Source organism: Pungitius pungitius, chromosome 18, assembly GCF_949316345.1.
Source record: "Pungitius pungitius chromosome 18, fPunPun2.1, whole genome shotgun sequence".
Taxonomy (NCBI): domain Eukaryota; kingdom Metazoa; phylum Chordata; class Actinopteri; order Perciformes; family Gasterosteidae; genus Pungitius; species Pungitius pungitius.
In genome coordinates, this window is record NC_084917.1 from 11,628,338 (window position 1) to 11,650,159 (window position 21,822).

The following is a 21,822-nucleotide window of genomic DNA, read 5'->3' on the forward strand; positions in this document are numbered from 1 at the left end:
TATATATTGTACTACGGTAAACAACTATCCATATAGAAGAATAGAATAGGAATGTGTAAAGTAACTCAAAATGGTGTGCAAGAATAGTGTTGTTTTTTAAACTAACTATCCTATCAGCCCTCCAATCAGGTGGTATTTCCCATCTTGCTCTTGGCTTTGCAGAAGGTGTAGAACAACTGCGGTGTTGAGGTTGTCATTGCCTTTATCTGCATGCTGATGTAGTTGGGATCATGAAGTGTAAATGAGAGGGTCTCTCTTCCATTTTGAAAAAGAACTTCCAATGATCTGCCTTTTTTTGTACATGGTGTTTGTTAATTTAACTATGTTTTTTTTAGCAATTTGTTGTGTTTGTCATACTGTATTGTATCTGTGCTGTTTGTGTCACTTGTGTGGACTGTGCTACTGCTTCTTGACCAGGTCATCATTGTAAATAACAATGGATTCTTAATTGATTTTACCTGGTTAAATAAAGGTCAAATAAAAGGTCAAATAAAAGTCAGACAAATATCCTACCGGCTGTGTGAGGATTGCCACTGATCCGTGTTGTGCAGGACTGACTCACTTAGACAAGCCTGCTCTTTGTCCTCTCATTGGGCTTGAGCAAAACTCTTGTGAGGGTTTGTATATGTTACCGAAAATTCACGTCTGTGTGTTTACTTTAAGATGAAGCTCTGCTCCTGGCCCGGATGAGGAGACACTGCTGCTGGACTCTGCTTTACACCCTCCAGCCGTATTTACGAATGCAGGAAAGAGCTCTCTACAAAGGCAATGTGCGGCCTTGACCTTGGATCATCAGTCCAAGATCAAGTGGATGGCGGTCAGATTTCACCAGACCATGTAGCGCTGATAACAAGTATTAGGAATAACTAAGCCGATGTTCTTATGTTCCGGTTTGCAAATGAAAGTGACACTAAGGCAACAGTATCTATAACTAGAGTGGTTCATAATACAAATCAACATTATTTCATTAAATAGCAATAGTCTTCTGTTTCCTACCAAAGTAATTCGACCCATAAATTCCAGTCCCCTCAGTGTGGGTACTTTTTCCTTGAGCCACTCAAGAATGTGACGGATCCTTTTCAACCATCCCCCCCTGTCTCTCATAGTAAGCCCCAACTTGTAAAAACTCTGTGTCTCAAACAATCAAGGTTCTCAGGGTCTGCTCGATGGTTGATGAAAACACCCCACTGTCATCCAGATAAACAACCCCGCTAACTCAGATTTGTCTTCATCGAGCGCTGGAAGGTACCTGGCGCTCTACAGAGCCTCAAAGGCCACCGGTGCAACTTAGCATGGAAAAATATCCTTTATTATAAGAATAGAATCATGGCGTCCGCCAGCAACTACCTTGGAACTTGAATAATGCTGACAGCAAAAGACAAACAGAGGTAGATGATCTCTGTATTTGTGTGAGAGCACCAGAGAGCACAGAGCATATTGTGTTACAGTGTGATAATAGGCGTCTGTTAGTGTTATCTCAGCGTGTCACTAACTGTGTTCAAAACAATGTTTTAACTATTAAAGTCCGTAGAAACCATTTCTAACCGGTAGGTTAACTTTACTGTGAGGAATTCTGAAGCTAAATTGTAATATTAGCTTGATGCCTCTATATTACCTTCATAGTTGTCATTAACGGCCTTCATCTGTGTCACTGGGTCAGGTTCTGAAGAACCTGGGAGTCGACTCAAAGTCAGAGCTGTGAATTGACTCAACTGTGGATATCTTGTCAAAACATTATTGTTGCAAACTATTTGAAATTGAATTTTTTTTTACCACATATTTTAATATGCTGCGTTGTGTTTCTATTGTATTCTGTTGTATTGTATGTTTTGGTACATGCATTCTTTATGAATTCCTGTTGCACAAAATTATAAAAATGCTCGTTGTCAAGAAAGTTACTAAACGTCTCAAAGGAAAATATGCCCTCAAACTTTTAGCACAATAGATTCAATTTATTATAGCTATTCAGGAAACAGGAACATTTATTGCTTAAGTATGCTAGAAATACAAGGAATTTAACATGACGGTTGGTGCATAACATTTGATATTAAATACAGTATTAACTTTTCAGGAATATAATCCGGTCTGATTAAGAAACTCTTTCAAAAGTGACTGGCCTGTGTGGAAAACCAGCCGCTATTATTAAAGAGCTAAGAGGTTTCTTCAGACAGAAATGTTAAGTGATGGACAATCCTCCCCACATTCTTTAAGGCGAGCACAGAAGCGCTTCCTTCTGTCTCGGTGAGAGGGGTGTGGGTGAAGGCATCGTCCTCTGAGGTGCAAGTCAACAGTAATCCTCTGATTTCATCACCTGGTAAAATGTCTTCACATCCATCCACTGATTAATCTGTCCATCCATCACCCATGGGAACATCCACCCTGCTGACGTTGCAGGGGCAGCTGTCAATCACAAGTCAAATATTGTTTCTTTGTTTGTCCTTTACAAAAGAAATAAATCCTTACTATTCTAGTTCTACTATTCTTACAATGGCTCCAAAACAAATATATTAATAATAAACCCAGTTTCAGCCATTGGTGTGACGTAACACAATTTCCTAATGACTTCAAAGCCACTTCCATCTGCTGATGAAGACTGTGTAATTGTCAAAAACAGCTAAAGAAAAAGGTGGTGGAACGTGAGTAGATTATTTTTCCATAGAGAGTATACTGTTCTCAATGTCCAAAAGTTTCATATAATAGATATTATCTATTATTTCTTTTCTAATTCACATAACTGCACAATACTTTGTTTTCACTCCCCGTACAATGTCCGTAAATAAGACATTTTCAACATGCAGCAGCTCTCGTCTCACATGAAGGTGAGTGTCAGTGTAAAAAAAGCCTTTTATTTATTTTACAGTAACCTTGATTATTTATTTGTCCACTGAGAATAGAACATCAATTATTCATTTCAATGTGAACACTGCTAAAAATAACGTTCAGCATCTGTTACCGTGGATATTATACAGAAACAAAGCATTTGGTCTGAGGAAGAACAGAGGAGTTTTCAGTGGACAAACTGTGCTTTGTCACCAATCCTTCTATTCTGACCTGTGATTATGTTTGCCATAGATACCACATGCACCAGTGCCTGGATAATGTTCTCAGTAGTGATAAACTAGCCTATAGACTTCAAACAGGCCATAAAAAATGATCCTTCTACCAAAATATTCACACACTGATAGTGAGTTCAATCTGAAAGTATTGTGACGTTATGTGTAAATCTGTAAATGAGAAATTTCCAAAGAACTTCATAAGTTTCTGTCCATTGACGCTCCTACTTAAACAATCCAAGTAAATCTGTACGTCTGGTACTGACAACAAACAGCCGTCAGAAATGGTTTGAACATTTAAGAACGGATATCCCGGGTCAGGGATGTTGATGGTTGAGAATTCACTGATATTACAAACAGTAATGTTTTTTGAGCAGGCACTTCCATAAAATACTAGACAGGTGATCGGATGGAACCATCTGTCAATCAAACTGGTGCCGTTGCAGCTTTCTAAGCTGGTTGTTTAGAACGAACAGGGGCCTACGCTTTTGTCTATTCGGGGGTGCTCACAGGACACCGATTGGCCGGCAGGAAACACATGACTTACTTGATCACATGACACCTGAAAAGCAAAGCTAGCAATGTGTGTGACCTTTGTGTGTGCCACATGTCATGGCCAGCACACTTCTGGCATTGCCAAAAAGCACTGAAATGACCTGGTAGATTACTTTGAATTTATTCTCATCTTGAAACTTGACATATTCTCATATACCCGGACAGGCATCAGAAGTACACGAGCTGTTTTTTCCTGTAGCAAAAGATTGAATGGCTTTTTAACATGTTATTTATAAATTAAATTATTTAATATTATTATTATTCTTTATATATATATACACACATTTAATTAATAGTTACTATATATATATATATATATATATATATATATAAATATTATATGTATATATTTTACATTTAAGGTAATTGAAGGCCAGTGTCAGACATCTTAGAACAAACCTTCCAGTTTTTATTCTGCATAGATAACCAGATAACATGCTCTGAGTTGATGATCCACAAACTCCATCACTGATTTGAGACTTAAATTAAATAAATTATATTTTTATTTATATTATGTCCTATATTTTTTAATGATTTTGAAAATGATATGGCTAATGCACTTTTTTATTTTGCAGTATGCTTTGGTTCCTCGGCTGGATGGAAAGCCAGAAAATAATAAGACGACAGACAGCCCGGTCAGTTGTGTGGGGTCAGAAGGTCACAGCCCATTTCAGCAGAGACCTTCCCTCGGATTGCTGGGGCTCTAATAGGCTCTGGCGAAGCATCGCTGTGGGAAGTGGGTGGTAATTACAGCCATCCAGGAGCGGGAAGATGTCCCCCTGCAGAGAAGAAAGCACACGCAGCCACCAACACAGCGCCTCTGCCTCCGCAACTGATAATGAGCCTGTAATGATCGGTGATGTCATTACAACAAGCGCACAACTGCCTGCTACCAAACACGCTTTTCTCTTCTCTTATCTGTCCACAGCAGCTTGCACTCAATTAGGCGACACACACTTAATGCTCAGTTTCTCCGCTGCACACTTGTTGTGTTTTAGATAATGACAATGGAATAGTACGAGCAGTATTGGGAGGTGTTAAGTCGGAGGGAAAATAATGGCCGGATCAGATAAACCTGAACTAATTGCTAGGAGAGTTGAGGGAAAAAGCGCAGTTGATGTTAAATGGGCAGATAAATTTGGAAAAGAAAATCTTCAAGGTGCGGTTTTATTTAAACAGACCTTTGTGAAAAGGTTACACCGGGTAGACTGCTGAACGTGCTTCTGTACTTCTGCATTAGCACCGTGAGCTCTCATTCATTATTTTGGGGTTGAAGTAAGGTAAAAAGTTTTGGTGAATTTTTTCAGGAGGATATGGCCCTGAGAAGAGCTCACATGAACCGACTCAACGTTGATGTATAAAAAGAACTGACTGATTATGGCTCTTTTCTCATGTTACAGCCTTTGTGGATGCAAATATCAAAAAACAACCAGACACCTCATATCAGGAGCATCAAATTACCTCCCACGAGTGTTTCACTCAGTTTATTCAACAAAATATCTTACAGTATCTTGGATATACATATATACATATAATCTTGTACTGTGTAGCACGGTTTATGAACCCCTGCAATGACATCAATCGTAGCACTGTACCTCAAAATCTCATTGGATGTTTCAAACAAATACTTAATACATCATAGACTCCCGAACACATTATACAAATCTTAATATAGAAAGCACAAAAAATAAGAATTTATCAGTGAAAATTACTCAGGACAAAAAGGAAAAAACAGCTTTTACAATATTTTGTCGTGTTTGTTTTCTTCTTCTTTTTTTTGCAGTTACAGTATGCAGGTAATAAATATACCTGGAATTCCCTCTGTTGGGTTATATGGTGTCCTATTTTCCTCTGTGCAGAAATCACCAGTAAGGACTTATTCTAGAACAAATAAAGAAGTGGCTCGGCCACCGGAGCGTCTGCATATCATCTCCACTGCTGATCCCACATCATCAGCAGGCCTCTCAGATAACATACACATCAGTCTTCTCCCCAAGAAGCCAATACGTTCTCATTTTGCCTTTGCCCTGAAAAAAAATGCAGGAATCAATATGTTCATCAATGGGGATGAAGTTGGGGGGGTGGGGTGTTGGCGCTATATACAGTTTTTGTTACTTATGTTTCAACAGTTTGCAAGACTTTCGAACCTAAACGTACTGGCTCCTCTAAACGTTTAATACATTGACAGTTTTTCAGAAGCTGCATTAAAGCAGAACCGTATCTCTCTTTGTAGTATAAAGTGGGGTGTTTCTAACTTAAAATTACAAGTCTTCTTTTTCAAGAGTATTTGCGTTGAGCATTTGTTATATCTCACTTACAAATGTCCTCCTTCAAGTATGATATCTTGTCGCCATTTGCAACCGAGGCTCGTTTACACTTTACACTCACTTCAGTCAGTGTGTTTGTGTGTGTGTAGAGGTCACCATGGCAACATGTACTACTCTAGACACCTAGCACGAACTAAGGTAAGTTTGAAGACTTTAACAGCTGTTTATACCAGACGGGTCGGCTGATTTTCTCAACACAGTAGGCTGGCATCACTGTGCAAAAAGCAATTAATTTATGTATACAGGGGGGGGGGGGCGTATTTAAGATCAAAGGGACAATCAACAAGTCAAAATTTAACCCATAAGTCCGAATTTGAGGCCACATGAGTGTTTTTAGTGGTCTGAGTGCTCATTTTCTTGAAGTTAAATTTGGCTTCTTACCTTCATTTCTACGTCTCCTCGCAACTGAAGCTCAAAGTAGCCAAACTCGTCCAGCACTTCTTTGGTTGCAGAGGATAAGTGGATCTTTAAGGCTGCAGAAACACAACAAAGACTGAGCATTCCCGCACTGTGAATGACAAATGATAACTTTAATAATATCCACATCGCCACCACACTGCTTTCATCTCCGGCCTCGAGCCGCACAGAGGAGGAAAGTGAGGAGTGAGACGAGCCGAGGCATTCCGACCTCAGCGACTGAGAAGCTAACAGGAAGGAACATCTGTTTTGTTTTGTCCAGTCAATGCACACAATGCTGAGATGAGATTCCTGCCAGTGAAGCATCAGACTGCACAGTTTATCGCTGGCTAAGGGCCGTAAGTGCAATAAATTATTTACCAGTGGAGGCACAGGAAGCGATTCAGTAGCTAATCAATACTTCTGATGATTGGCTGGCAAACTATCCAACCAGGGTTTTATGACACTACTTCCTGTCACTGCCAGTTAAGAAAGGAAACGTCAGCGTAGAAAGGGAGGGACTCATATGACTCTGCAGGTCTATCAATACCTCTCATATTCAGCTTTGAAATCCCGTTCTGACTGGATAACGTTTCCATCCAACACCATCAGCTATTACCTTACCTACCAACAACCACCTCCTGAACCATAAAGGTCCTACTATGGTTCCAAATTCTTTTATTTTCTTCTCACTGTTAGCTTTATAAAATGTACATGTGCTTGTCATAGACAAGATGTGCATCTTTTACTACACAGTATTGTTTCATACTTGACAGTAAAACTGATTCCAAATGGCTTAAACTCAAAGTATATTAAAGAAATACCCAACAATCAAGGAATACTAAACATCACACAAAAATGAATCCAGTTTATCATACATATACAGGATGTTCTCTCATTTTGAGGGAAATCATATTTCCATTACACTGGCCAAAGAAGGTCAGAGGTTTAGTGAGTCAATAAGTCAAGTCGAGATATGGCAAAATAGAACAAAAAGAAGCGACAGTGAGCCTTACCTTCTCCGTTGGACTCCATTCGAGATGCTGTGTTGACAGTGTCTCCAAACAAACAGTATCTGGGCATCTTCAAACCGACCACGCCGGCACAGACCGGACCTGGAAAAAAAAACAGCAGAATACTGTGTTGTCACATCTGACAGCGGGGAACAAACACTGGGAACTTCTGTCATTATCACACAACCAGCTTGGCAGTGTAAATGAAATGATATAATTTGATTAAAATTATGCTCAGATTGCTTCCAATGACTCGCTAAGTACTAGCCTTCCCACACTAGTCCTCTTCTGTTGCATGTCAAGTGCCTGATTAAGAATATGAGCCGTGAGCCGATCCAGTCTAAATACTCTGACAGCAGCCTCTTGTAAATGACATCCGATTAAAGGCTGCAGACAGGTCGAGTTAAAACATCCGGAGTGTTTGTGTCCAGTCAGCACGTTGGCACCTGGCGGTGGGAAGTTACATATCTCAACTTGATTTACATCAGTTGCAGGTTTACGAGTTACACTAACGCAGGCTAATAGAACAGACCCGTGGTGAATAAATCCTTCTTTTTATTCAGTTTCAGCTTTCGAGTAGAGTGAAAAATTTCAATTGAATTTAATAATATCATTTCCAAGTAATCAATTCATCCGGCTGCACAGCACGTTAGGTGTCACATTACATATTTCTTTTACATCTTCTTGGACTAACAATAGCACAGAAGGTTTCATGTCTTAGCAAATCTATATTCCAAGTTTGTGAGAATTTGCTAACAGCTCAATTTCTTTATTCGGAAAGATCTATTGCAACCAATTCTAGATCAGCCCACAACGCTTTTAGAAGGGAAAGAGGGCAATTTGTAACAAGATACAGACTTGGAATATCTGGATATTCTGATAATGCTACAACCGAATAACGTTTGATAAAGCCGATATTCAAGTAGCTCAGAGCTTCAGAGTTCAAACAATATCACTATTTATTCAATAATTCACAAAGTTCTGGTTTTGTGCTCATTACCGGCTGTTTTCCACCAGGAGCCAATTGAGCGTTGGATACAAACAGGATGGAATAATCACCTCCCTGTGCCACACAGAAAAGTAGCTATACCATCATAAACAAATAAAACAAATGGTGGTGTAGAGCCAACAGTGCTGTAGTCAAAGACACCTCACTGGGATGGAAACCAGCCTTTTTGAGAGACCCAATATGGGATGCAGATGTGCACAGCTGCAGGTGAGAGTGTGGACTCACCCGTGTGTATTCCTATCCTGAGTCTGAGCTGGTCGTTGGGTCTGTGTCGGATCTTGAACGTTCTGACCTGCTCTAACAAAGCCAGCGACATCCCAGCGATCTCTCTGGCGTGCAGTTTTCCGTTCCGCACCGGGAGGCCCGACACCACCATGTAGGCATCGCCGATGGTCTCCACCTGGTGGATGAGTCATGATGAACGACACAGTCAAAATGAATTGGAATATGAACAGCTGTTCTGTTGTATTCCCACACCGACTTACCTTGTATACATCAAAGTTATCGATGATGGCATCAAAGCAGGTGTAGAGATCATTGAGCAATGTGACAACCTGAAGAGAGGCGGAGTAGTGTCAACGATGTGACTTGATAAAGCAACAATAATGTTTACAACTGTAAAGCCAACATTTTACAACACTGTTTTTTTCTGTTTACAAGGATGACAGATTGGGAGGCCAACATGTGTGCAAAACCTCCCAGTCTCCCACTCCCACACATTTACAGGGTCATCAGTCAAATACCCAGAGGAAAAATTGCACAAATGCAATCTGCATTTAATTTGACCCACTTTAGTAATTTAGTCTTCAACTTTGATGATCTCTTTTTTATTATTGCATTTCTGCTGGTCAGGACATGTGCTTTAAGAGTGAGCACTTAAACTGTGATTTGCAAAGAATCAGCAGAGATTGTTTTATGAATACTGAACTCTTAAAAGCCCAAATCTAACTAAACTAAAATGCACCAAACACAGGATAAAACTCAAAAGCTCACTTTTGCTGGTCAGTGCTGCAACGGTTAAGAACCAAAATCATCTTTTTTCACACTTCTGGGGGCCAACCAGCTGGCAACAGGCTGGCCACTGTGATTACATCATGTTTACACTTGTTTACACTTGTTTTACTACCACTACTGTACTAGATGTGGATGTGGGTTACTCTGTTATTGCATAAGAAGCATATCGGTTCTTTTTAGAGAAAGGAGGTTTAGAGGTTTAGAAGAGCCCTCGTTTGTTTGTGGGCAGCTTCCTTTCCTGGCGAAGGAGTCAAATTATCCATGAAACGTAGAACCCTGTGCGTGGATCATGTGTTGGCTCCACAAATCAACTTTCCGACCAATATTGAACGGAGAGGGAGATATGTGGTGGTACAATGTGAGTCAACTCTGCGTCAACACACTCTTCCATGCAACAGCTGTACTATTTTGAGCAGCAGCCCATGTGTGGGAACGATGAGACACAGGTAGAGACCCGATGCTTTCATGGATGGACAGATCTGCTGCTCTGCTGCAGCAACAGGAGATGGTGGAAGCTTTCAGAAGCTTTCAGAGTTCAGCTCGGAAGGAGGTTAAGGACACCGAGTCCGCGGGCATGGGAACGTTATGGTAGCGGTTGCTGTGTACCTGTAGCGGCGTACTCTCTGCGGACATGGAAGTGAAGCCCACGATGTCGCTGAAGTAAATGGTGACGCTGTCGAAAGCTTCTGCCTGAACCGTCTCGCCTCGTTTTAGCTGCTCTGCTACTGAACTGCATGTGAAGAGAGAGAGAGAGAAAGAGAGAGAGAGAGACATGAGGACAAAATAATTGTTTAGGTGACTCCACTTCCTTAAAGATGTATTGAAAGGGTGTGAGAAGTGATTTCTGTCCTTTCTCTCAGGCTCTTTTCTGTATAAATCTGGATTTTTCCGCATAAATGAAGTGGCTTAATGGGTGAGAAAGATGGGATTCACTGCTGTTGTGTTATCTACATTTCTAAACTCCCTTTGGTGTCTGTAACTTTGTCCTCCTTAATGACTTTCATTTGTAGTGAATTCTCACCACAGGGAAGTGTGTATGAAACGTAGTGTTGGGAGGGATTTAGAATCTTTAATTAAAGAGGGATTTAAGGAAATTGACACTCATATTGAGCTCCGCTGAAAACATTATGCCAATTTGCTAGTTTAACGTTGATTGGAAATGTTAAGCTTCTGGGTAGAAGGAAAAATGTGAATTTAAAGTGCGTCGGTCATTTGCTCTCACTGTGGCAAAATTTGATAGAGGAGGTTTTCAGCTTTTCTCTTCTCCTCCAGGTAGGCTTGTGTTCGCTCCTCCACCAGGTTCTCCAGGTTATTGGCGTACTGCTCCATCCGGGACAGCAGGTTGTTAAGAATACTGGTGCTCCCCTCCCTATGGAAGACACAAACAGAGTCAAATTAGGTTTTATTCGCACAAACCCCCCAGGAAGCGAAGAGCTATGTCCTACTGCAATTGCTAGTACAACATTTAAAAATACACACACATGCTCATTCCTACTGGCAGGAACATCTTCTGCCTCCCTTGACTGCTCCTAAATTCCACCCGGCCTACCTGAGCCGAGGAGTCTATATACCGTATAACAAGGCGACCAATTACCGCTCACGAAGCTGGTTAACGCCAATCACACTGTCAAAATACACCGCGCTGTTAAAACAATGTTCCTGCATTGCCTATTTTTGGAGTCAAACGTTTTCAGAAACAGTTTTCAACTAAAATAAGAGAGTTAAGTCAAAAACACTCTACTGACAACCAAGCATCTCACACGGCCAAGAGAAAACCTTTTGTTCCCAGATCTCCGTTGTTGTTTTGGATGGCACAATATTATGATTAACAAAAATTGTATGACTACAAAAATCCAGTTAGGAATGAAGTAGTAGTACTCAAGGTACTCCATCAATTTAGAATTGCACTCTTTTTATTGATAACTCCACCCTAACCCTTCCATCTTTTTTGTTCCAAACATTCTTCTTCCGTGTCAAAAATTGCCTCCCACGTTACCCACAATGCAACTCCACCACTCGCAGTTGGTGTGTTGGCGCGATAAGCAGCTAATGTGCTGCAGACCGGAGCTGCTGGCCTGCAGTAGGGACGAGGAGCGGGCCAAACTCTACCGACGCTGACTCAAGCAAATCACTTAAAGCTCTTCATCAGACATCGTACTCCCACTGGAGCCCCTGAAGGCTTTACGCAACTCGTTTTCACATATCCAGCAGTACTCTGTAAAGTCTGATCCATCTATCGATGTGAGGGGCAAAACAATGGTGGACTTTGGATGAAACATGTAAACGTATCATGCGAAAAATAAAAACGTCAATTAGCTCCCCAATAAGTTTAAAAATGGGTTTGGGTTAGAAATGTTAAACCCTCTAAACTTCAAAGGAGGCCAAGACCAAGTATTTACCCTCGATGAACCCCTTGTCCCCTTGGCCACAAATTTAAGTCGCAGCCGGCATCCAATCGGTTGTTACTGACATTCAATATTGATCTATGGAAAATGAATGCCTATTCCATTGATGTGGTATTGCTGCAGGAAAAGGCACAAATAAGAGGCATTAGAGACAAAAAGCTGAAAACCAACCAGCAGAAAGGCCTCCACTTCCCGGCACTAAAACGGGCCAGACGCCATAAAACTATAGATAACTCATTTCCGTTAGCATATCTTCATCAGACCTTCCCTATCTGGTACAGCCAGTTCATAGTCCGCCTTCCTGTTGAGACATTTTTAGTTTCCAAGCCAAGCTTAGATAACATTGCTGACATCACTGAGCTTATTTTCCCAGACTTGACAAAGCTCCATCCAAACCGTTTTCACAGCCTGAGGACCACGAACTATGACACACAAACTGAGCCTCATGTGCAGGACGGCTGGAGTTCAGAGGTTACATTTCATTTTAATCTGAGGGGACCATGTACAGTTCAAACATACGTTAATACGTCCATACGTACCATTTGCTATACTGTAAAGAATATAGCTTTAGCTAATTTGCATCTGAAGGCCCAGGTGCTGAGCAGCTTTTAACTGACTTTTTAAACTGTGGTTAATTGTGCTGATAGCTCTTTACAACTTTATCCCCGGTGTTCCTCTGATTTGTGGCTTTTACAGAAAAAGAGGATTGCCCAAAAGCAGTGTGGCAAACTGGAACAGTGCAGTCTTGTGCGGATGATATTCTCCAGGATCCAATAGACTAAAAGGCAGTCTCGGCGAGTCTCTGAGTGCTGCAGCTTCCACCCTCCCAACGTGGCCACGTGACCACTGGCGACCATATAATGCACGCAGTGTATCATTTGTGATTTCTGAATTCACTTGCTTAAGCACATGTCCGCGCTTTCCCCCACGACTGCGAGTGAGTGTGAGTCATCCACAGCGGCGCTAACGGCTCGGGGCATCGATGCCTGGCCTCCTGCCATATTCCCTGTGGCTCACGGATCCTACACACACCCACGTGTTGTTTGAGTTTAAAGAACAAAACATCAGAGGGAGACATGAAAGACAGCGATGCGTATCACGGCACCGTGTTCACAGACACCCGAAGCTTTCCACCATTCATCCAAACGGGAAAAAAACCCGGTGAAAACCGAGCGGTGGATCTGTGCCGAGCGTGAGGCGGAAGAGGTGAGAAGCCCAAGAATGGTCATTTCAGCAAAGGAATAACCCTGCATCCTGTTAATCTTCTCAAAAACATCAATGAGACGGATTAAATACTGAAACTAGAGTTTTGATGTCTGTTTTGAAGCATTTGAAGACTGTATACAAGTAGATGTAGTCACCAGAGAGTCACCCCCTTTGGTTTGTTGACTTCTGTTTCAAATATGGAGTTCTGAAATTTGAATTTCCTTTAAACACGAAGTGGCTGGAGCTACATTTTTACATTATTTTACATTTACGAGCTTCTCTCCAGCTGTAGCAACAATCGGGTTTCACTCTGCTGCAAATGAATCAACGCTAACATCAGCTCAGCTGTCTGAAAGAACATTGAGCTCGTCATAAATCCCTCATTAAGGTATCAAATATAAAAGATTAGTTAGGGGGTTAGGATTAGAGTTTTTATTCTAAAGAGGAATTATCTGAATTTCAGCTTCTTTAAACTTTCTGTTTAAGTGTCAAATACAATTTTGATTGCGGTGTGGCAGCTGCTCACATGCTTCAATGTCAGCTGCCACCTTCAATCAAAAGGGTGTTTTTTGCGCTAAAAGGCTTGATTTGCCGTTAGAACTGAGAAGCAACACAATGCAATGTACTGTATTTCAAGGAGAAGACTCGCTCTGAAACGTCTGCGGAGTCATCCAAAACATTTTGTCATGTCATGGCTGAACCACTCAATATAGATGTTTTTGAATTTCTCTGTTTGAGTCAGAATCAGGATAAAGAGCTTGAAGAGCAGGTGAGGAGAGAGAGGGAGAGAAGAAGGGGATGGTGAAGAAATAGCCAAATAAGAAATGTCTCTGTAGGTTCCTGTCTTTAATGTTGTCAGAAGCAGAGACGAGAACCTTGGGTGGATGTGGATGGAGGGTTCCCCGATGCCCGGTGCAGACAGAAATGGGGCAATATGGGACCATATGTTAAAGTTGAAATGTAAACCCAACACAACCAGCTAAACTGTGTTGTTATGTGTCTCTAAACACATTGTGCAGTTGGACGGTGCTCTCAGTGCTTTCTTGTTTACAAAGCAGCCAAACATTCAGTTCCCTTTGCCTCAAATCTGTGAGCTCATTTGCCAGTTTTCTCAGAAAAACACCGTTATAAAACAAAAAAATAAGGGAACATTTGAATGCTGAACACAGAGTCAGTGTCAGCTCCCCATGCGGGTTGAACCAAACCGTTTACTGCTGAACACCCCTCTTGTTGCCGCGCCCTTCAAACCCAGCCTCACACACACACACACCAAAAATAACAGCCCATCCATCACGTCATGTCAACAACATACATTTACCTAATGAAAATAAGCGTCAGACAGAGCATTAACGCGGTGCCGGGCATCATGCACACGAGGAGGTGCTATGCACGCATCCGTCAGGAGCATCCGTGAGTGCTTCTGAGGATGACAATCATACAGCAGCTCTCTGCCCCGAGCCGGCTGCAAATGGAGAGCTGTTTATCACTGAGCTCACCCTGCACTACACTGACGGAGGAGAGGCCGCACCGAGAGGGAAAAACACATCGGCCCAGCAGATCTGTTTATGGAGTTCCTTCCAAAGCACCTGTTTTTAGGTCGCCGCTCCACTAAATCCACACGCACACCTTCACATCTCTGTATGAACGCTTTAATGATCGTACATTTTGGATGCTTGCTTTTCAAAGCATTCTTGATTAGGTTACGAGGTTACGAGGTAGAGGATTGACTCACACATGTGAATAAATTAAAATTCAGCAATCTATTAATGCAAGGAATAACAGTTGACCTCTCGTAACTTGTTTCTGGTGAATGTTAATGCGTTACACTATTATGCATGAAGGTATTGAACAAATAAATGCAGCCTGTAGACTTGATCTCACAAAAATGGAACTGGTCTGTCTTCGACCAGTTCGAGCTCCTTTGTTTTTGGCGCTGATTGCAAAGGCCCTTTCATCAAAACAGAATGACTATACTCATCATGCGTTTTCACCTTCAGTTTCCAGCGCCGGTGGCATTTGCACTGTGTGAGTGACCTTCAATGGAAACCGATAACTCTATACAATGAAAGCAGAACACAGCCTGTCCAACCAATATTTTCCCACATTGTATGTGGAATAATATATATTCTACTTTTTCAATCTAATCGTTACATTATTGAATGAAATTGAAATATCCCAGATGACAATTGCGCAATTATTTAATTTAACACGCTTTTCCTTACAGCTCAAGACTAAAATTTGTATTTGTACACAGCTGTATTGTTTGAGATCCTATTTCCCTTAAAGCATGTAAGTCATACATAAACATTTTGGTTATTTTACAGGATGAGATATATTTTTTTCGTGCTTGTCTCACTCGTTTTGATTGGCTTCAGTCCAGAAAACAATTCCAAAAAACACTGAATGGGTCGTTTGTTCATTGCCACACAGCCAGAGTCCTGATGAAGCCCATTGATGTGAGTTGTTGACTAAATTCTACAAAGATTTTATAGAAAAAATATCAAAACACTTGTCGAGCATTATATCTGTACACATATACAATTATTTCCTTCTTTCCCAAACAGCTCCCATCAGTATCTAGTTTACATTAAAAAATGTGTTATACTTTGTGTATGTTCGTGTGTGTGTGTGTGTGTGTGTGTGTGCGCGCCCTAGTGTCACTTTGCATCACCCTTCACACGATAACTGTTCCTCACAGAGCTGCTCTGCATGAGGGAAAACATACGAGCTTCCCTCCCTGCGTCGGTCGACATTGAACTCAGAACCTAAATGTGCATATGAATGATTCATAGGATCGTTGAAAACAATAGGACTCACCCACTGCCCTCTCTTACACAAACATACACGCAGAGGTGGAAAAACCTCCTGAACGGAGCGGCCTGTCAGGAATTACATGCGGCCTTTCATCTCAAATGGCCGCAGCGATTTTCGAGAACATGATTCTTTTCCCCGCTTGTCTTTTTGAATCTCTTTGATGTATCGATTGCGTGTGATTCAGAGGGACATGAGGTTCTCAACACAGCGTTCACGTGTGACACTGATAGTCTGAGAAAGAACAGACCCCGTCAAATTCAATCCGTCAAATTGCCTCCACTTTGAAAAAACAGTAGTGCTTGTTGCTCCCAGCGTATTGGAATTATTTAATGCTTTCACATAAACGGCCTGTTTGCCAAATCTAGAGTTGACGTGATTTCTTGGACTTTGGGGACTTTTCGAGGACTTTTTAAAGTAAGCTGTGCATCTCACTTGTTGAGTTTGGCCATGTAGATCTTGATGTGGCCGAAGTCGGGCCTCTCCGCTGGGTCCTCGGCCCAGCAGCCGTCCATCAGGATGGTCAGCTCCTCCGAGTGGCATTTGCTGTCCGTTGTTGGCCGAAAGTACGGCTTCTGACCGTTCCTCACCTTCTGTACGATCTCTGTTGAGGACAGAAGGTTTTGGGTGTTGGGACCACTTACTTTGCATTTCACATTTTCTTCATGGTGTGTAAAATGTGTGTACGTACAATTCAACAGCCCTCGGTGCTAATTTGTGATGCTACACTTTCCTCGGGCATCTCTGTCCAGAAGATGCCTTCATATTTTATTGCTCAGAGTGAAATTTATCAAGAACATTGATAACACTCTCCTCTCTGTTCATGGGAAATACAGCTACTGCTGGTTGCCCTGGACACCTCAATGCGAAGTTATGACTCCAGGAAGCAAGTGTTCTTTTGTATTCTGTGGTCTTTTCTCTCATGTGAATGTAAACTCAAGCTTAAATTTACACATTTAGACAACTTCAGCAACTGAAAACATTTAGTATTCATCTGACTTCTTACTAATGCAAGTTACAGGGCTGCTAATAAACATGTTTTAAGCCAGAATATGCTGTTCTCAGGACACTGCCTTATGAATATTAAGATCCTTATGAGAGTTCAGTATTTATATTTCCGTGTTACTGCTGAATGGCCCTTAATATATTCAGCATTGCACCGTACTTCTTTGGTTGATGCATTGTACTGTAATTTAAAACGTTTGAACGAGACATCTTTCGCATACTAATTCCTCCATATACTCTTGTCTCGGTTATTAGTGTCATCATGAAAGTCACATTCAGACACTGGAGAACAAGTGCCATTTTCCAGGTGCTGTTAAGGGAAAATTATCATGCACTTGCAGCGACCGCAACTTTGAATAAAAGGCCAATTAAAGTCATCAAAGAGTGGATGCGCCCTGAAAGGTTTTTTATAACCTTCCCCACTATCACTAAGGAGGAAACAGCAGATTAGGTAAAAAACATGTGTGCAAGAAGCTAAAGAGCCCAAATGTCATCAGTGGTAAAGCTTGAGGATTTTTTAGCCTTGGCTAAAATAAGAAGATAAGAGTTTGTTGTTTAGCAAGTACAAAAAAGAAGACCTCAGTGATAAAGTTGTTGTTTAGAAATATAATTTGTCAAATCGGCCCTAAGGATTTAACTTACATTATATTTGTGTATCTCCGCATGTTGATTCTGTGGGGTCATATGTATATTGAAATGTTTATTTTATGTTCATCATTGGCTGTTCCTAGCTATATACAGTACACATGAATACATTATTTTGCTGGCAAATTACATGAATAGCATCCTAAACCATTGCTCATTGCTTAAGGGTCGACTTAGTCTGCGTTCTTTTCCAGGATTTAAAAAACAGAAACCAACCATGGTAACCCAATCAATAAGTCAATTATTAATGTGAGCTCTAGCACTAGCTGAATGCTCGTTCTGTAGTACCGGCTGGAAGGGTCTCTATGACAACAAGGTAAAGCAGATGTGGATGGGAGCAGCAGCAAAATATATCTTAACCACCTGAACATATCCAACAGTTTACGTGTACAATAAAACTAGAATATTTACACTAAAATCTGTTAAAAACCAACAGACGTCATTGACTACTACTACTACTGAGAAGCTACATCATAATATAAAAATGAATGGATCCACCCTTTAAGCTGGCTCTTTTGTGTTTCCTCAACCATTAAAACGTACCCCCCTCCCCGCTGGAATTATACCCCGCCCCCCTGGAAAAGTGTGGAATAAAAAGTTTTAATATATTTTTTCCACACGTGTCCTTATGTGCGCACATACGTAGCAGCGGAGAGACACACATTTCTGTCACCACAGACCGATTGGACCGAGCTTGGCTGTCAGATGGGAAGTACTCGCCCTGGCTGAACAAGACTGATCTGGGTAAGTAAGTAAATACAGTACGTATATTCCAAAAATGAATAGATACATAGAGAATGAAAAAGGGATTATTTCAGTTTTCTATTTGGTTTGCGGAATGTTCTGTCGGATATGTAGACGTGAGAGGAAACCGGAATCCCTGCCAGTCCTACAGAAAGGACACACTTGAGGGACACATTGTGTCTTAGCATCACAGACTGGCCTGTCGATACCAGCAGGTGGTTCTATCATGATTTGATAATAACAGGCACGTACACAGACATACTAATGATAAAATAAATAAATAAACACAGAACCCGACCAACACATCACTGCACCCCACCCCCCGGTCAGCCGAACCATCTGCCTCACTACTCCTCCCCCCTGAAGGTGTTAACCTGGGGGAAACACTGCTTACGTTTAAAATGTTGTGAATCAATTGCCTTTTTTGTGCTTTGTCTGGGTTTGTTCTCATATGTTCTTGTCCCACACTCCACCTGCCTTTGACATCTGGCCAACACCTGTTCTTTGTTTGCGTAAATGGCTGCGTCCAGTTGTCTGACCTTTTACAGGATAAGGTTTGAAATAACAATGAGAAGCCAATGAATGAAGTTACTATTACGTTAACTTCCGTCTGTTCATTCCTCTTGTCTTCAGAAACATTTCTATGCCAGCTTCTTATGAAGAAGTTTCATTACGTCACTAAGATATGCTTTTTTTTTTAAATTACTGCAGATCCGTTGGATCTACTTTTAGTATGTGCTCATGCCGTACAGGTTGGTTTGCTGCACACTTGTGATTGAAAGGATCCCGGTGGTCAGCTGACCTCTAGGAAGCCTCTGAAAGAAACTGGTGTTTACCTTTGGGGCTGAGGTCCATGCCCTCCACATAGAAAGGCCCATTCCGCAGGGCTATTTCCTGCAGTATGATGCCAAAACTGTACACATCACCCTTTGGCGTTCCTTGAGGAGGATGGCGGTCGTATATGAGCAGCTCAGGGGCCGTCCAAAGCTTCTCTGAGAAACAAAGAAACGGATGCACTTACAGCATGTCTGCAGCATAACAGAAGGCCATTTCTTGGACTTAGTGAGTGATAAGATGCTGTGACAGAATACACAAGCTCCACTTACTGGCATAGAGTGCGTGTGTGTCGTCGTTTTCGCAGGACGAGCGGAAGCTGGCCAAGCCATAATCCGTGATTTTCAAAACAAATCGGCTGTCCACCACGCAATTAGATGACTTCAGATTTCCATGGCAGCCCATGTAGCTGTTGTGGAGATAGTTCATTCCCTGGTGGGAGAGGAGTGTGAAGTCGAGCATTAAGGGGGGTTCTCTCTCCTGGTTTATTTTTTCCTTCTTCACAGCAAATCATATATGAGAACACACCAATCCAGACATATGGAAGCAATAGGCTTTGACGTGAAGTGGATGTATGCGGTAGGTTTTGAAAAGAGGCCCTGATTCAAGGATGGAAAAGTCATGGGAGAATTTCTGTGAAATTACTGTTAATTCCTTTGGGAAAGGGACTGTGGGTACTGAATGTACTCGCGTTCAATATTTTGTGGAAACGGTGAGTCAAAAGTCCCTCAAAGCTTCACTATAGTGCCTCTTCTCTGCAGAGCGCTGTTATCTGTGTGGAGAAATCAAGCCAAAGGGCTTTGCCATGCACGCAGGGCAATATCGGGTCCATCCAAGAGACAAAAAGCCTCTTTGTGAGGACAGATTGAAGATAATCTTCTTAATAAGTCTATGATTAGTTTTGATTGGCTTGAAGGAAAGTTTTTGCAAAGTTTATAATTGTACTTCTGTGCGACTTTACACTGTATAACAGCACTATTTACTCTAGTTTCAGACTCTGTATTGGGCTTTAATGACACGTTCACTGGGTTTTCTGCCTCTCCCTCTTTCACAAACTGTCCAGGTGAAACCATGGCAACTGAGACATTGTTCTTTGCCAATCGTTAAACACACAAAGCATCTAATTGTAACGGGACCACTTTGCCAACATCTATTCACAACAATTATATAAATGGAGGAGTCTGCCTTTGATTCCTGCTTTTTGTTTGCAGAGCTTTCTGTTTTGTACCTTCACTATGTCATTGATCAGTGAGTAGCGGAACATCCAGTCCAGGTTGATGCTCTCATTCTCCAAAATGTCCTGGAAAACAGAAACAGATTAAAAAAAAAAGAGTCAGGACATTTTTACAGCCTGAAGTACCTTAGTGATTTTATAATACGGTTACCAGTGAAATTATAAATAGTAAGTAAATAGCTGCCTTTCAGCACAAAATAGTTGTAGCCACCAAATGTTATCACATTTCATCAGTCTAAAGGAAAAATAGTCCCCGTACGTGCATGTAAACAGCATTGGGTCCCGCACCATCTCATTCATTCACATCGCTCGTGACGTCCACCTGTATTGTCCGGTTGTAAAAGCTCGCATTGCCTCAAAACGATCATTTGTGGGATTTAGGGGGATTTACAGGGGTTTCCGTCGATCGCCACCGAGCTAAAAGCTCAAATGTCAGCTCACGGTCCCGTAAAATCTAACGTGTTACTTTGAGTGCGCAGTGATATGGACGCTCGGGTCAATGTGAACAGCAACCGTACATTACCGCTGAATAATAAAATTTGGTGGGAAGTTTGGCCATGAGCCAAGAAATAAGATATTTGCTTCAACGTAAAATCAATAGGTCAAAAGTACAGGGAGGTTTTCTCATTCATCAAAATGAAGTAACAGAAATTGCTCACACATGTGAGAATCAGAATAAGAAATTAAATTAAAATAATTTAAACTTCAAGACATTAGTATCGGGAGGCTGTTAGTTTGAATCATAAATCTTTATTTTATTTATATTAAAGAAATCATTATTTAATATTCACATATTTCCTGAGAGAATATTTAAAAAAAATACTGTTGTTGTTGTTGTTTACAAAGACATTACCTGCAGGCTGCCTCTGGGACAGTACTCTGTTACGATGCAGATGTTCGGGGGGTCAATGCAGGCTCCAATGAACCTGGTTAGATGGTTGAACTGAACGTCTCTCATCTGAAAATAACCACACATATACACTGCAACTGTGAGTGTAACTCTTTCCAAACATCACATTCCAAAACCCCATGGAAACAGAGGACGGGGGGAGAGGACTGATGGTTCATTTATGTACAAAGTTTGGAGAATAACGCTGCCAGCAGTTCATCAAAATAGTCTATTTGCAGTTCAGCTAGCTGGCACGGTGTCTTTTTCAACATGTTGAGACGCATTCCTGCTCAGGGTACCCCGTTGAACCATGTGCATGTGCATAAATTGCCCTTGGTGGTTATGAATGAGCCTGTGTGCTAAGGATGATGAAAAAAATAATACAGTGAGGATGTTCGTAGCAGGAATATCAGAGGGAAGCAGGCACGGCGTGTAAAAACTTCTCTGCGTGGAAAATAACCGCTGATCCCACTGGTTTTACAACACAATAGTTACTTTGAATAGGAAAAGTATAGCGAACGAGAGATGTTTGGGGTTCAGGGATCAAGAGGGATCAATGGTGGGTCATAGAGTGCACATCCTCCTTGTGCTGTCAGACACATCACAAATCTATATCTATGTCAAATATCTATATGCAGCCAAAGTGAAACTTCTAAAAACTGTGTCACCAATGTCCTCAGTG

The 21,822-nt window shown here is 41.4% G+C and overlaps 1 protein-coding gene across 1 annotated transcript in view; it reads right to left on the reverse strand.

Annotated features, from left to right (window-relative positions):
• Positions 1–5,051: 5,051 nt before the first annotated feature.
• The window catches only part of npr2 (natriuretic peptide receptor 2), a 41,576-nt gene continuing 24,805 nt past the window's right edge, over positions 5,052–21,822 (reverse strand). Inside the window, exons 11-22 of the mRNA XM_037485316.2 lie at positions 21,105–21,209; positions 20,246–20,317; positions 19,290–19,449; positions 19,020–19,175; positions 16,225–16,393; positions 10,590–10,736; positions 9,974–10,097; positions 8,839–8,907; positions 8,579–8,753; positions 7,348–7,446; positions 6,317–6,408; positions 5,052–5,635 (exon numbers count right to left, since the gene is read on the reverse strand). Coding sequence (XP_037341213.2) covers positions 5,573–5,635; positions 6,317–6,408; positions 7,348–7,446; positions 8,579–8,753; positions 8,839–8,907; positions 9,974–10,097; positions 10,590–10,736; positions 16,225–16,393; positions 19,020–19,175; positions 19,290–19,449; positions 20,246–20,317; positions 21,105–21,209 — 1,431 coding nt within the window. The 3' untranslated portion in view covers positions 5,052–5,572. The remainder of the gene's footprint in view (positions 5,636–6,316; positions 6,409–7,347; positions 7,447–8,578; positions 8,754–8,838; positions 8,908–9,973; positions 10,098–10,589; positions 10,737–16,224; positions 16,394–19,019; positions 19,176–19,289; positions 19,450–20,245; positions 20,318–21,104; positions 21,210–21,822) is intronic.